Raw genomic sequence first — 14,202 nt, 5'->3', positions numbered from 1 at the left:
ATTCTTTTGGCCAGTGCCTTCTCCAATTCTCTTTCGTAACAATTGCGACCTACCCGGCCTAATTTCTTTTTATTTATTTTTTTTTAATTTTAGTTTTCATTGTCTTTATATATATATTTTAATTTTTTTGTGAAAATACAGCATACATCATTAGTCAAAGCAAAATTACACATTAATTCTTGCATTATTTGTTCTTATTTTGTTTTTGGGTTTTTCTCTCTTTTCTTCATCGGAAACAACGACACCAACCGGACTGCCTGAAAACCGCAACCAACGATTGAACCAAAGCGCGCGCTCTCTCTCTCTCTCGTTTTCGACTCGGAATTGCTCGAATTCAATCAAAAGTTGCTTCTTTCTCTTTCTGGGTGTTCGATGGATGCGCTAACGTCGAAGATGGCGTCTTTGTCGGCGAGCTTGACCTCCGTTTCTACGCCCAGATCGATCGATTCGAGCAATAAGCTCTGTTACGGGCTCCAATTCAATGGAAGAGGACGACCCACGAAGCGAGTCAGTGCGGTCGCGCCGGTGCCCAACGGTTCTGCTTCTTCTCGACCTGCTTCCGAGGGGGTTAGCTCGCGTTCTTCGCTCCTCCTTGCCCATGAATTCGGCATGTGTTTGTTTTCTTCGTTTACTCAATTAGTTGTGTTGGGCATGTTAGTTTCGTCGTTAGCTTCTTCATTTTCTGTTAAAAGTTCAAACTTTTCCAGGTGCGCATCTGTATGCATTCATTCACTCCGAAACATTGTAATTATTGATATCACATATGTGTGGACGCCTGCTTTTCTGGGTAGAATTGGGTATCTTAGGCCCGAGTTATATTCAGAGAGAGAGAGAGAGAGAGAGAGAGAGAGAGAGAGAGAGAGAGAGAGAGAGGATTTTTAGTTGGGGATTTAGATGGGCATCCTGGGAGAATTGTGGAGGCTGTGATACAGAGCCTGCCGCATTAGATTAGGGAGGAGTGAGATAAGCAATTAGTATCTTGGACTTTGCTAGTCCTCTTATTTTATGTGGAAATTCCTATATGAGGAAAGTAGAATTAAGAATATATCTTTGAAGAGATGTCTCTGATGGGGAAATATATCTCCTTGATTCTGGGAGATCGGTTGAAATTCTATTAAGTTTTGGAGTTAATATGAGAAATTTTAGTGCAAGTCGCTGCTTATGAGTGTTATCTTTAGATCGTGAAAGGGAAAAGGCAAAGGTACAAAAAAGAAGAAGTGCCAACTGCAAGGTGAGAAAAATTTAGAGGAGATGTAACTAACAAGATTTGGCGATATAGAGGGATGTCCAAGAGATTTGCAAGGATCAATTTAAGATTGGAAGCCAAAGTAATTAGAGCAAGAGGTTGAGGAAGGATATTTGATGAACTGGGGACCCAAGGAAGAGAGTGATTTTTATGGTTGAGAAGCTGTATCCAGTATGATTAGCTGTAGCCTGCATTAAGCATAAGAATAAGTTCACCCGAGTACCCGAGTTCACACAATAGGAGAAAGGCACAAAGCCTTACTTGAGTCGTGGGGAGTCGATTGAAAAGCCTCTTAAGTTCTATCTGAATATTTTCTAGGCATAATTTCAGTATGACATAGGTAGGCGTATTTATCATGACTGATTGCTTCTGAAGTTCTTGGTCTGATGAGCATATAAGGTAAAGATGGTATATGCGCAATTGAATGATTGATTCATTTAATCAAAGCTGATTAAGAACAAGTCAATTCTGGTGATGAATAATTTGAGAAAATCTTCTCCATCTTGCAGGCTGAATCAAGGTCTGTTGCTGATACACATAAAAGAAGAAGCAGTCTTGAATCGCTATTCTGTTATGATAAGCCTATTCCAGAAGAGAGGATTGAGAAGCCGGTTGGTTTGTCTTTAGAAGAAAAAGTAATCGGAGATAATCTTCGATGTGATGATTGCCAGGCGAAAGGTGCAGTCCTCTGCTCCACTTGTTCAGGTTCTGGACTATATGTTGACTCCATAATGGAGAGCCAGGGAATCATAGTCAAAGTTCGCTGCTTAGGTAAACTTTCTTTGTTTTACCAACACTTCTTATCCTCTGACTACTCATGTATGCATTTACTCAACTGAGCACTTAGCTTTTCAACTTTTTTCTCTCTTTGGGAGTTGCCACTTTAATTCAGTGTCATATCATTCTGTTGGGTGAATTTCTTGATTGAAAGATGATACTGATAGCAGAAGCTTCCTTATCCTTACATTGAACAACTCAGGAAATTCATCTATTATAGTCCTCTGCTCTTCGCTGTTTGTAGCTTGGTCTGGGTTTTGTTTTGGAATCAATAGCGATGTGCACTGCCTCGTTAGGCTTCTCCAGGAACGGATTTTTTTTTCTTTTTCGGGGGGGTGGAACTTTTGGTGGTACTGTTCATTAACAAGATGCCTGGGTCTGATAGTTTTCAGATAAATAAGTACCAGTTTGCAAGGAATGAACATTTTCTTTTCCTTCTTTTCAAAGACTCTCCTTTCTTAAATGCTACATCCTTGCAATGACTCTTTTTCTTCTATTTTGCAGCCACAGCCACTCTCTGTTTCGGCTGCAGACTCTAAAAGAAAAACACAATTTACTCAATTTCTATAACAAACTTTATGACAGTATTTCGGTTAACCCTAATGAGGGAATATAGTTCAGTTTTCCTTTGTTTGAGGTAGATTTAAAAGAGATAGAAGATACTCTTGTACATGTTTGTTTATGTCAATTTAGCAGAAGAGACATATGTTTCTTTACATTGACGGAACAAATGTAGAGAATTAATGGGATAGAAAATTTTGAATTGGGATCCATCCAATATATTTTCATTTCATAAATTAATTGTATACACACTATTTGGAATTCGTTTTCTGCCAAATTATTTTGAACTTTCCTAATTAAATATAACCTGTTACGGTCTTCTCCTTTTTTCACCTCTCTTTTTCTAAAACATGTGGACTTCTCTGCATTGGCCCCCCAAATCCCAACTCCTGGATCCGTCCCTGGACTTCTCTACTTTCTTTGAATGTTTATTTTTGGGAAAGAAGAGAAGTGGGGGAATGAGAAGAATTTGAATTTGTGAGAAGAAGAAGAATTAGGGAAATTCAAAGAATTTTTCACTTTTCTCTTTGACTTTTCTTTCTGAACCTTGTCCAAACAGACCACCGGAGGAATTTCAAAGGATAACTTTCCATAGTGTTGATCGATATTCTTGATGTTCATCTTGGCTATGTATATCTGATATGAATTTTGCCAACTATTTTCATGTTCTTGCTTTAAGAAAGTTTCGATGAAGAGTTTCTTAAGAGATGCTTCTTCATTTTAACTATTTGGCTTCCAAAACAGTTACCGATATTGTTGTGATTTGTCTTGGAGTACATTCTGAAGATAAAGTTTGAAACATAACTTCTTTGAATTTTTATGTCGTCTCCCTTATGAATATGTGAGCAAATTATGTAAAGAAATTCATCCAAAATATCAGAGTCTGAAGTAATTTGAGAATTTGCTGTCTTAAGATTTCCAATATTTTGGAAGTAGCCTAATCATTTTTTTAAGCTTGTATTTTAAATGTCGGTATTAGCCTGAGCGCCACTACGGCATGTTATCAATGCGTTTAACTGAGTTTGTGAAGATAATGTTTTGTCTCATGGAGTTGAGTAGTTATGTTTTTAGTCTTCTGCATATCAAGGAGGATCACATTTTGCCTGTCAAATGTGAATTGCATGATATTTCCCTTATTCACCTCTCCTTTGAACGCGTAATCAAAAAAAGTTCATTCATGTTGAAAGCATACACAATCATTGGGAGTTTTTCATTCCGAATTAAAACATCACACCAATGATGAAATAGAGTCAATCAAGCAAAAAGTCCAAACATTTAAGCTAAAAGAAGAAAGAAAGAAGGCCAAAAGCAAAAGGAGCCCCAAAAGAGAAAAAGACTCGCTGAAAAGAAAGATAAAGAAAGGAAATTTATCAGGCATTAATCTTAATCATTAATTACATCAATTTCTCAAAATGAAGCTAAGGCTGTAGGTTGGTGATGCCTTTGGTCATTGTGAAATGGCCACTCGATGGCATTGGAGTCCTGGTTGAGTTGTGTTTCCTCATTGGAGAATGCCGTCTATGGAAGGCATTATATGAGATGATGTTCAGTCACGTCATTACTCTCTTCTTGTCTAGTTCCCTCAGGGTTTTGTTAAAGACATCTTTCCATATGATCAAATCAACTGTATGTCCTAGAATTTGCTCAAGGCATTCTTCCATATGATGAAATCCATTGTATGTCCTAGAACTTGCTCATCTTCTGGAATCTGTATACGTGACATACATGTGATCGGATCATCCTTCTGACTATAGATTCAGGGAATGCTTTTAAAAGAAAATCTCTCGGGCAGTTGTTTAAGTGATTTATCTTATTTCACGAGATAAGTCCTAATTCCCAAATCGGTTGCCACTCATGCAGGTTGTGGTGGAACTGGCAATATGATGTGCCCGGAATGTGGCGGTCGAGGTCATCTTGGAGCTAATTGAGTTTCATGGTTTGTTTCTCCTGTGGCTCTTCTGCCAAATCTTGTCCATTGTGACTTTCATTATGAAATAGCAAAATTCATGGACATATTTTTTCGTAACTTTGCTTCATGAAATTGGTGCACGGTGATTGACTAAGGAACAGAGTTAGCAATTCAATCATGGTGAATTTGTTGAGCGGTAATTAAAGAACAGATGTGATTGTATCGCTGAAGCTTTTGTATATGCAATGGTAAGAATAAAAGAAGATGTCCCGAAAAGAAAAACTAAAGAAACATCAGTATGGTTCTCTGTGAATTGTTTTGCTGTACAGACTCTTTACTGACCCAACGAGAATGTCGAGCTCTCTATGAAACAGCAGTTCGCTTCAAAGTAGTGTGCTCTAATGCCCATATCTCCGCATTGCTTCGAGACGAGATGGGATGGTCGAGTCGAACCGATCGTTGTTTGGGTTCTCCGCATAAGCAACATAGTATGCTGAAACAGATGCTTGTGCCCATGCCACTGATATTCGACTCTGAAACGCACAAACTAAGTTAGAAACTTAGATAACCATTTCCAAGTATCGACAAAGCTAAGAACTAGAGTTGAAATTAGTTAGCTTAACCTTACCATGAAATAGCCAATCAAGAAAGCATACAGGGACACCTCTGTAGCATAACCCTTTTGAACTGCTAGTGCCCAGGTACCGCCCGCTAGGGCAGATATTGCTCCACCGGTTAGACCACAGAAGAAGCAAAACACCCCGGTCAGATCAGAGTCGATCAAGGGTTGTAATCCGGCCCTATTGAAAGTCTCCCAAGCATCCCTCGATGCTTGCACAAACCCTTTGTTGAGGGCTCCGACATGTACAAATCCCCATCTGTTCCCGCATGTAATCAGCGTCAAAGCGATGCCGGAGTAGCAATCAGTGCACGAGAACAAGAATTCATCTGACCCTCCTCCGATAGAGCTGAGTGCACGTGCAGAGCCTCGGACCGTGCCAATGATCGGGACCATGGCGGAACCCATAGAGACGCTCCCGATCAGGTATTTCATCGTGTCTTGGGAAGCCTCGCGAGTGTCCACATTTGCCCCATAACCAAAGTTCATGTACTTGACACGGGCTATCGTCGCTTGCAACAAGTTCTTGATGACATGCATGGTCCATGTAAAGTGGAGCAAGATGATGAAGATGAAGACGACGTCCCAGGTGGTCGCGGTGGCGGTCGCTCCTCCAATCCCGCACACCAGGAAGCCCGAGTAAGCGACGGAGACTACGATGGAAAGCCCGACCAAAACGGTAGTGTGAGTCGGTGGGAAAACTGTGGATACCCATAGAATCCGGCCGGCATATTCAAACCGATGGTTAACCCAGCATCCGTACAATGACTGTATCAGCCCAGAAATAATCGCGACTATTCCGAAGGCCAAACCCACCGAGGACTCGATCGTCACAAGCAACACGCCGAATGCACAAGTCAACAAGGGACTCAGCCAAAATGCTGCCTTCACGGCTCTTGCGGGGTTTTTCACGATGTACAAGTGCCATGAGAAACCAGCGATCCCGGCACATGCCACGGCAGTGAGGAGCGGAGGGTACCAATTCACCGGGTGGAAGTTGTGGCTCTTGGCCGAGAGGAGGCCGCGGACCGTGAGCACTATGGTCAAGATCACCACAAGAATCAGCTGAGCGTAGAAGAGAATCTCAAAGAGCCGCCGGACGAGTGGCGAGGCCGCCGCTGCGGCTTGGTTCTGCGTTCCCAGCGGCTGCGGATGCGGCTGCGGCTGCGGGGGCGCTGTTGGTTGTGCCTGCAATCGTACCTGGCCCTAATCAGTTGCTCATACAATTATAAGGTCAACCTCGTGTTGTTCACAGAGGAGAGAGAGAGAGCAATAAAGACAACGGAAAACAAGAAAAAGCCCAGATGATGCACAAGTCATGAACAGCCAATGGGAGCTTCAGAACTCAACAAGACCTGATGGGGATGGAGAGAGAGAGAGAGAGAGAGGGTACCATGAGGATTGAGTGTCAAATTGAAAGACCAAGCTTCTTGAATTCTTGGCCTTCTTCTGCAACCAAGAAAAACACAAAAGGAAGAATTTTGGTAAACGAGCGCACTTGATGATGGGCCATGTGACGCTTATCTCGGAGTGTCAACTAATCTACGCCTTAAAAAAATCGATGAACAGGCTGCTGTTTTAGCATCTTGGCGTCTACGGTTCACCAAAACCACATTGACCCAAAAGAAGTCACCTTCTCCTATACGGAGATCAGATCACTGTTCAAAGGGGACGACTTCCCCCCCAACAGCAAGTCAAGATGGCAACCCATCAGACCCAGTCTTCAATCATGACGACAGTCCTCCTCATTCCCCATTCCCCATTCCTTCCAGGACCCCAGCTAACACCATCACAGATGAAGAACAAGAAAAAGAAGAAGAAGAAGAAGAAGAAGAAGATGATGATGAAGATGAAGAAGGGCGTGACGTGCCTGTGAAGGTTCTTGGTGGGTCTCTAGGACGACGGGGCGGGATCGGCTCGGGGCTTTGCTTGGGACGAAAGGCCTCGTTTCCCTCCCTCCCCGATGCTCTGGCGATATTTGCGCGAACAGCGAGCGCTCGAGGAGCAGTTCGAAGTTTCCCTTTTGAGATTGGGGGAGAAGCGTGCGCGTGTGGTTGGGACTGGTATGCGGGTTTTTGCTTTCTGTTATCGCGGGGGGAGGGGGAAGCGTATAGAAGTACAACGATCCCTACGTAATTCTCCCTTTCAATGTTTTCTTTCCTTTATCTTCTTCTGTTTTTTTTTTTTTTTTCCCGAGTTCTTTTTCTGGGGTCCAATGTGTCCAAGTTACGTGATTCTAATGATTAAATTCCGACTAAGTAAAAACTGAACATGGACCACGGATATGACAGTAGGTACATGCCGAGAAGCGTGTGGGACGTAGGTCAACAGACGGACCAGAAGAATGTGTGAAAGATGATCAGTGGGTATATTCCGAAAAAGGAGCGAAAGTGACATCAGATGAAACCTGATGTGCATCAGCAGACCTTTCATTTGTAGATACCTTGATGTATCTGTCTTTCGTTGTAGATTTCCTCCTGGTTTCCCTCTTGATCGCCCGTGAAGGAAAATGACCGCTCGAATCGATCCGTCCCTTTTTCTTTCCCGTATACGAATCGGGGCAACTTCGCCTTATTTCGGATTCTTGACGGTAGCACGCTTCGGGTTCCCAATCCTTCGCGCGATGACGGGGCGGCTCCGCCTATTGCTTTAAAGGGTCGGCGTCGGAAATGGCACGGTAATCTTCGATACGTACGTTTTCGCGGACCGACTGCTCGAGTATCAACGATCGCTCTTTCGAGAACAACCCCTCGAGAAGTAAATTGGGTACGCGTTTTTGTCGAAGACGCGAACTCTCTTTGAGCCGTTGCGATCGCGCACCGAACGTGTAAAGGACCCGGCAAATCCCGTCGTGCACCGCCGCGTGAACGCTGCCCGCCCCCCGCGGTGTATCTCAAACTAAAAAGAGACGGCCAAATTAGGTAGAACATATTTATTCCTTACGAGGAAAAAACAAGCGAGGAAAGGGGAAAAAGGGTCATGCGTAACGAACTCTTCTTCCTCACGAATCCCATGACCTTTCCTTGTCATGATGGCATTAGTCATGGGCCTCGCCGCTATTCAGACGAGGGAGGCCCTTGGCCGCACCGCCGATGCCGAATCTGCTCGTGGCTTTGTCGTTCGTTGCCTCCTCTTAATTTCAGTCGCTCTCGGTCAATCTCTCTTTTGGTCAGAAGCTCACTTCGTCATGCATAGGGGTAATGAGCAATTCCAAATTTACTTGAAACCCGAAACCTATCCATTGAAATAGGTTCATAATTTTTTGGAACCCGAAACCTACCATGTTCCAGGTTCCAGGTCGGTTCCAAGGTTTACCCTTGAACGATTGTAATGAATCATCACGTTTTATGATAATCAATTACTACTACAATCCACTAAAAATAACTTATATTTAGACACAAAAAAATTTGAAACATTAACAGAGTAAAAATCTTAGTCATAAAATGGAAGCTCAGACTAATAGTTCTGAATTATATATCCATTATCAGATGCCATGGAATATCATATGATCACGTAAAGATATTGACAAAGAAAAATACAGTTAAATAGGTTTCAAATTCCATCTACGTAGAACCTAAAACCTATTCGTCAAAATAAGTTCCCCAATTTTTGAAATCTGAAATCTACCCAATACCTTGAAACCTGGAACCGGACAAGTTCCACCGATCCGATTCTCATGTTCCAGGGTAACCATGCTCACCTCTAGTCATGCATACTATAAGAGTCACGAGAAGCTCATGCACGCATTCTCAACGCTTTTTCGACGAACATCGGCAGAGCAAACCGAAAAACGGCTCATGCCTGCCAAATCATCGATCGCAGAGAAGAAACTTCGTCCCCGTATTCCGCGCGGTAAAAGATTCGACGGAGGCCAAAACCACGAGAATTCAAATGGTCGTAATCCCACGTTCACGTAATCAGCTCCCCGCGGGGCGATCTCCGCAGCTCAAGGATTGGATTTGTGTTGATGGGTCAGTCAGCATCCTCTGTTGGTAAAATGAATCGCGTTACGCGACAGGGTCGATGATGCGGGTAGTTTCTTTAGTCGTTATCACAGCATCCGACTCATGCATATACACACTTTGTAAGTTAGCAGCAACTTGCAAGCAAGAGAGAGATAGATTAGCCCAAGCTAGCTTGCTCGTGTCCCCCCATTTGCGGATGGCGACGCCACCTTGGAACGACATAAAGTCAAAGGTCAACGCCCGATTCGCCTCCCCTTTTTTTCTCTTCTTTCTTTCGTGACTTCGTTGGCCAATTGGGTCGGCAAGATGACTTTGATGATGAACGAGAGAGAGAGACCCAATTCAAAATCTCAAATTGGCCCTTCCGAAAGAAGGAAGAACGTGTGGCGGAGGAGCTTGGTAAAGGCTCGCCCCCCTGCAACGGTCACCAACGCATGAAAAGCTACAAATATAATAATAAATAATCCATGTTTCTACAAAAATAATAATAATAAATATATATATATATATATATATATATATATATTTTTTTTAGGGTATCAATCAATGGCGCAAGCCCGATGCTTGTCCCACACGTACAGCACAACGGTCACATTGCCCCCAGTTCTGGGCCCCTTTCCCGGAGCCGACCCAAAAAAGCGACTTTTCTCGCCGCCCAAACTACGAGTTTTCCTCGTTATTATTCGACCCCTCCGATTTGAAGTTTCGAACCCGTAAAAAAAGAGGGCGAAAAGAATGTCAAATAATTAAATAATTCGAGTCGTTTCCCGGAAAAAAAAATAATAATAATTCCAAGTAAAAATTAACCCCCAAAAGCGAACGCGTGTCCGTGCCCGTGTCCCGGGCAGCTCTCGTCCGACGACTACTACAGCATCTGGTCGGAGAGCGACGGGAGCCGCCGGAAGAAGTTGAGCGGCACCGACGGCATGTCCCCCCGGAACCTGGGGTGCCGCAGGTAGTAGAACCCCGACCCCAGCAGGAACACCTTGAACGGCACCACGTAGAACCCCAGCGACGCCACCAGGCAGAACCCCACGAACAGCCCCGTCGCCCGCGGGTCTCGCCACCCGAACAGCGCCTCCAGCCTCTCCCCCTGCGCGGCCACGTCCCCCAGCAGGCTCTGCGCCCGTCCCGCCAGCGCCCGCAGCCGGTCGTACCGGACGCGCACCACGTCTGAGGGCCGCGTCGTTGGGAACCCGTCGAACTCCTCGTCCACCTCGTCCGCCCCCACCACGTCCACGTGGGAGAGCCGCGGGTCCATGCTGCTCGCCCCCCGGTGGCGGTACCGGAACCGCAGGATCAGGACCAGGAAGGCGTACATGAACACGGTGGGGAGCACGAGGTGGGGGCACAGCACGACGGCGGCGAGCAGCACGTGCACGAGCACGGTGGTGGGCGGGTGGGACCACGTCCGGATCCCGTCGAGCCACCGGCCGAGCATCGCCACGCGGGACAGGCAGCCCACGACCCGGAACCAGTTGGCCTTGCTCCGCCTCATGCTCCACACGTGCGTGTCCGAGTCCAGCACGTACTGGACCACCTCCTGGCCGAGCGGCGGCTCCGACCGGGCCAGCCGGGCCGTCACGAGCCGCATCGCCGTGTGCCGGAGCACGTCTTGCTGCGCCTGGCCCAGCGGGCGCACGTAGTGCATCCTCGGGAGCATCGGCGTCGTGTAGGCTTGGATCAAGCTGAGCCACGACAAGCACGAGAATCGTACGGCGATCTCGATCTCTCCCATCTTCTTGGCTCCGCCGGGAAGCAACACGGGCAGCGAGTACGTGTTCATGTAAATGCGGTTCGTGTCGAGCGTCGATAGCCGCACGCGTATCTTTCCGATCCTCAAATCTTTCCCGGGTTTGCCCGCATCGTCGCGCTTGTACCTCCCGTTGTCGAAGACGCCGATGGTGAGCACCGTGCACGGATCGTACACGTCCCACGTGTATTGCTCGTTCCACCGCGGGTTAAACCGGTCGAGGATGGTCCGGGTCCGGACCCACTTGGGCCCGTACTTGGCCACCGCGTAGGCGTCCGTGGTCCCGCGGGTTCCGTCCTTGGTCTTCACCGGCAGCAAGTTGGTCGCTCCCCGGATGCCCACCTCGAGCAAGCCGATCGGCGATCTCGCCAGCTGCTTCGCCGAGGCTCGCACGTCGCTGGTCACGTGTGACGCCTCGTCGAGCACGTGATACCCGCCTTCCAGGCACACCCTCACGTGGATCCTCCCCGTGTACGGCTTGCTCTCGTCCCCGGCTAGGTTGAACCACCTCGACTTCGGCTCCGTGCAGTCGTCCGTCCGCCTCTCGACGCTCGGCACGTGTACCTTGGCCTGGCCCACGGCCCGGCCGTTCGTGACGTCCTCCACCGTGATCACTAGGAACGGCTCGAACGGCTCGGCGGCGACGAACACGAGGTCCTCGTTCCACGTCGGATTGGACGAGCCGGACGACAGCGAGCCGGCCGAGGTCCGGCTCGTCTTGAACAACTGCGCGCCGAGCTGACCCTTCACGTAGAGCTCCGGAGTCTTGGCCTTAGGCTCGGGCCCCGAACCTAGCTGCAGGTCCTGGGTCTGGATAACCGTTAGCCTGAGGTACCACAGCTTGGGAGCCAGGTACACTTTGGCTCGGGTCTCGGGGATCAGCCCGCCGGAATCCGACTGCCACGCCTCCGGGAAGGCCTCGTCCGCCTGCGTCCCGAACCACGCGGCGAGCATGACGTCATTCACCGGCGCCGGCGGCGACTTCTCCGACTCGAGGGTGTACCACTGCGGAGCCAGCGGGCTGTCCGGCGGCACTCGCTTCGGCACCTCCTGCAGGTCGAACGACACCGTCCCCAGGCAGCTCTCGACCGCCTGATCGCCTTCCTTCTTCTCTTCGATCCACACGGAGACCTCCAAATGCGTCGAGTTCAGTCCTTCCTTGTCGAATGCGAAGACCTGATCCCATTCCCTGTTGTCGCTCTGGCTCTTCGTCTTCACGGCGTGGGTGCCGATCACGAGCTTGGCGTACGCCGGCGATTTCGAGTCGGCGTCCCCGCGCTTGGATTTGACCACGCGCACGTAGAGGAAGGGCATGCTGTCGACCAGATCGTACGCGCTCCGGCGGCTCCGATCGCCCGACAGAGATCGAAGCTCGAGGTCGTTGACGGCCACTTTCCCGCTCTCTGGCCTCTCCTGCAGCTGCTTCGGCTTCTCCGAGTGCGCGATCGGCGGATTCTCTACTGCCGCCGCCGGAGCTTCCTCCGCCTTCGGTTTCTCCGGCGCCGCCTCCGCCGGCTTCTCCTCCTCCTTTTTCTCCGCCTCCTTAGGCTTCTCCTCTTCCTTCTTCTCCGCTTCGCCCTTGTCCTCCTTCTCCTCCGGCTTCGGAGCCTCCTCCGCAGGCTTCTCCGGCTCCGCCGCCTTCTCCTCGGCCTCCGCCGGGGGCGGAGCCTCGTCGACGTAGAAGACCTTCAGCCCAAGCTCGCCCTTGATCTGGGAGAAGACGCTCCTCTTCTCCAGCGGATGGTAGACGAGCGCCTCCGACCCGGACTGGACGAAGGCGCTCCCGGCGATCTTCACCTTGCCCAGGAAGGTGTTGCGCTTGCCGGTCTTCTTGTCGTTGTAGAGGTTGATCTCCAGGATCTCCGTGGGCATGGACTCCGCGTCGTGGACGGGGAACTCCATCCGCTCGTCCCACTCCGGGTTCAGGTCCCGGAACCTGGTCTTGGTCCGCCGCCGCTGGCCGTCGAAGTCGACGATGGCGTAGGCGCTCGCCGTGCCCTGGCCGTCCTTGGGCATCAAGTTCTTGGCGTGGCAGACCTCCACGACGAGCTTCCGGGCGCACGGCTCGGCCATTTCCCGACCGGAGGCTGTACAGGGATTTTGGCTTTGGCCGGAACTGTTTCTAGTTTGTGTAGAGAGAGAGAGAGATTTCTTGGTTGATCTTTGACTTTTTGACTGTTGTGGTAGAGTGATTTGAGTGAAGAGCGAGAGGGACCGGAGCGGGGGTTAAAAGGCGAAGGCCGGGGGGAGAGAGAGGAGCGTGACACGTCAGCGGGGAGAAGGGTGCCGACGTGGCGAGATTTTCTCGATTCCTGGCGACTGATCGGGAATGGTCGCTGGTTGGTGGGCTTGAGCCGAGCCGAGCTGGAGCAGCGCGCCCGGTGCCGACCGTGGATTTCTTCGCCGGAGAGAATCTTCGGTTCCGGACCAAAGGGAAGAGGGCTTCCGGCCCGAATTAAAGCCATCGTTGTTGCCGGATTTTACGGAAATGCCATCAGCGGCTGAAGTTTGGTTGGAGTAGTAAATGACGGTCACGGTGGTCACGCGGGGCTCGTGGGAGGTGTTCGTTTCCTTCAAAGTGGACATGAATTGCGTGAATCCGGGAGGGGAGGTACGCTTCCCTCCTTTTCCTTTTTCACTTTTTGTGATTTGGGTGTACAGGTGGACCGTTACCGTTAGTAAAAAGCCCAAAGAAGGAAAAAAGAAAAAGAGAAAAGGAATATCATTATTTGATCATGAACCTTCACTCGTGATTTGACATTACGACTTTGATCGGGGCAGGGCGGGGCGGGTCGGATCGGATCGGTATTCCAATTGGGTGATCTATCTCAAGCGTAACGAGGTATATCGGGAACCGGGATTAGGCACACTTAGGGTACGAATGAAAACCATTCTTTCCCCCAACCCAATTTCTAGTCAAAAATAGATTTTTCTATTTCAATTTCTCGGACAAGTTATTGAGCAAAAAATAGTGTTTGATAACAACGCCAAATTTTTATTTTCGGAATAGAAATTTATTTGATGGGTTATTCTTAAATTTCTGTTCGCGTCGGCCGGTGGGAAAGGCTAGCAATAACAATAGTTGTTATTTCTTTTCTGTTATAGAATAAAAAAAATTTTAAAAAATCTGCTTTCCATTTCTATTCCAAACCTATTTCCAAGCTAAAAATTTGTTCCGGAAATAATAAAATGATGGTTGCGTTGCCAAATGGATTTCTATTTCAAATCTATTATCAGGAACAGAAAAATAGAGAAATACGAAAACAGAATGATATGATTATCATTAGCCATTAGTCTCCCTTCATGCGACTTGACTGGATCCATCAAATTAGATTGGTAATTTGCCATTAAGTGGATCGAGAAGGGCAAATC

At 48.0% G+C, this 14,202-nt stretch overlaps 3 protein-coding genes across 6 annotated transcripts; 1 reads left to right on the top strand and 2 right to left on the bottom strand.

Annotated features, from left to right (window-relative positions):
* The first annotated feature begins 272 nt into the window (after positions 1 to 272).
* Positions 273 to 4,610, top strand: LOC115683319 (protein PHOTOSYSTEM I ASSEMBLY 2, chloroplastic). Its single transcript, XM_030607804.2, has 3 exons — positions 273 to 567; positions 1,756 to 2,017; positions 4,445 to 4,610. The coding sequence occupies exons 1-3, from the start codon at positions 373 to 375 to the stop codon at positions 4,510 to 4,512; spliced, it is 525 nt and encodes a 174-aa protein (XP_030463664.2). The 5' UTR covers positions 273 to 372; the 3' UTR covers positions 4,513 to 4,610.
* Positions 4,611 to 4,693: 83 nt separating this feature from the next.
* Positions 4,694 to 7,063, bottom strand: LOC115683318 (protein PNS1). Of its 4 annotated transcripts, none has more exons than XM_030607800.2 (4): positions 6,983 to 7,063; positions 6,506 to 6,561; positions 5,122 to 6,300; positions 4,694 to 5,026 (listed from the first exon to the last, which is right to left on the bottom strand). In XM_030607800.2, the coding sequence occupies exons 2-4, from the start codon at positions 6,506 to 6,508 to the stop codon at positions 4,892 to 4,894; spliced, it is 1,317 nt and encodes a 438-aa protein (XP_030463660.2). In that variant the 5' UTR covers positions 6,509 to 6,561; positions 6,983 to 7,063; the 3' UTR covers positions 4,694 to 4,891. The 4 variants fall into 4 exon arrangements, with proteins under 4 accessions (XP_030463660.2, XP_056171418.1, XP_030463659.2 ...); XM_056315443.1 differs by having other exon boundaries at positions 5,122 to 6,312; positions 6,983 to 7,056; XM_030607799.2 differs by lacking the exon at positions 6,983 to 7,063 and adding an exon at positions 6,746 to 6,882 and having other exon boundaries at positions 5,122 to 6,312.
* Positions 7,064 to 9,800: 2,737 nt separating this feature from the next.
* LOC115683387 (FT-interacting protein 3) lies at positions 9,801 to 13,196 on the bottom strand. Its single transcript, XM_056315569.1, has one exon. It carries the CDS (start codon positions 12,901 to 12,903, stop codon positions 9,943 to 9,945), a length of 2,961 nt encoding a protein of 986 aa, XP_056171544.1. The 5' UTR covers positions 12,904 to 13,196; the 3' UTR covers positions 9,801 to 9,942.
* Positions 13,197 to 14,202: the final 1,006 nt, after the last annotated feature.

The sequence above is a fragment of the Syzygium oleosum genome, unplaced genomic scaffold (assembly GCF_021117445.2).
Source record: "Syzygium oleosum isolate NSW1041296 unplaced genomic scaffold, Sole_v2.1 Sole_v2.10, whole genome shotgun sequence".
Taxonomy (NCBI): Eukaryota; Viridiplantae; Streptophyta; class Magnoliopsida; order Myrtales; family Myrtaceae; genus Syzygium; species Syzygium oleosum.
This window is presented reverse-complemented; position numbering and strand designations above follow the sequence as displayed.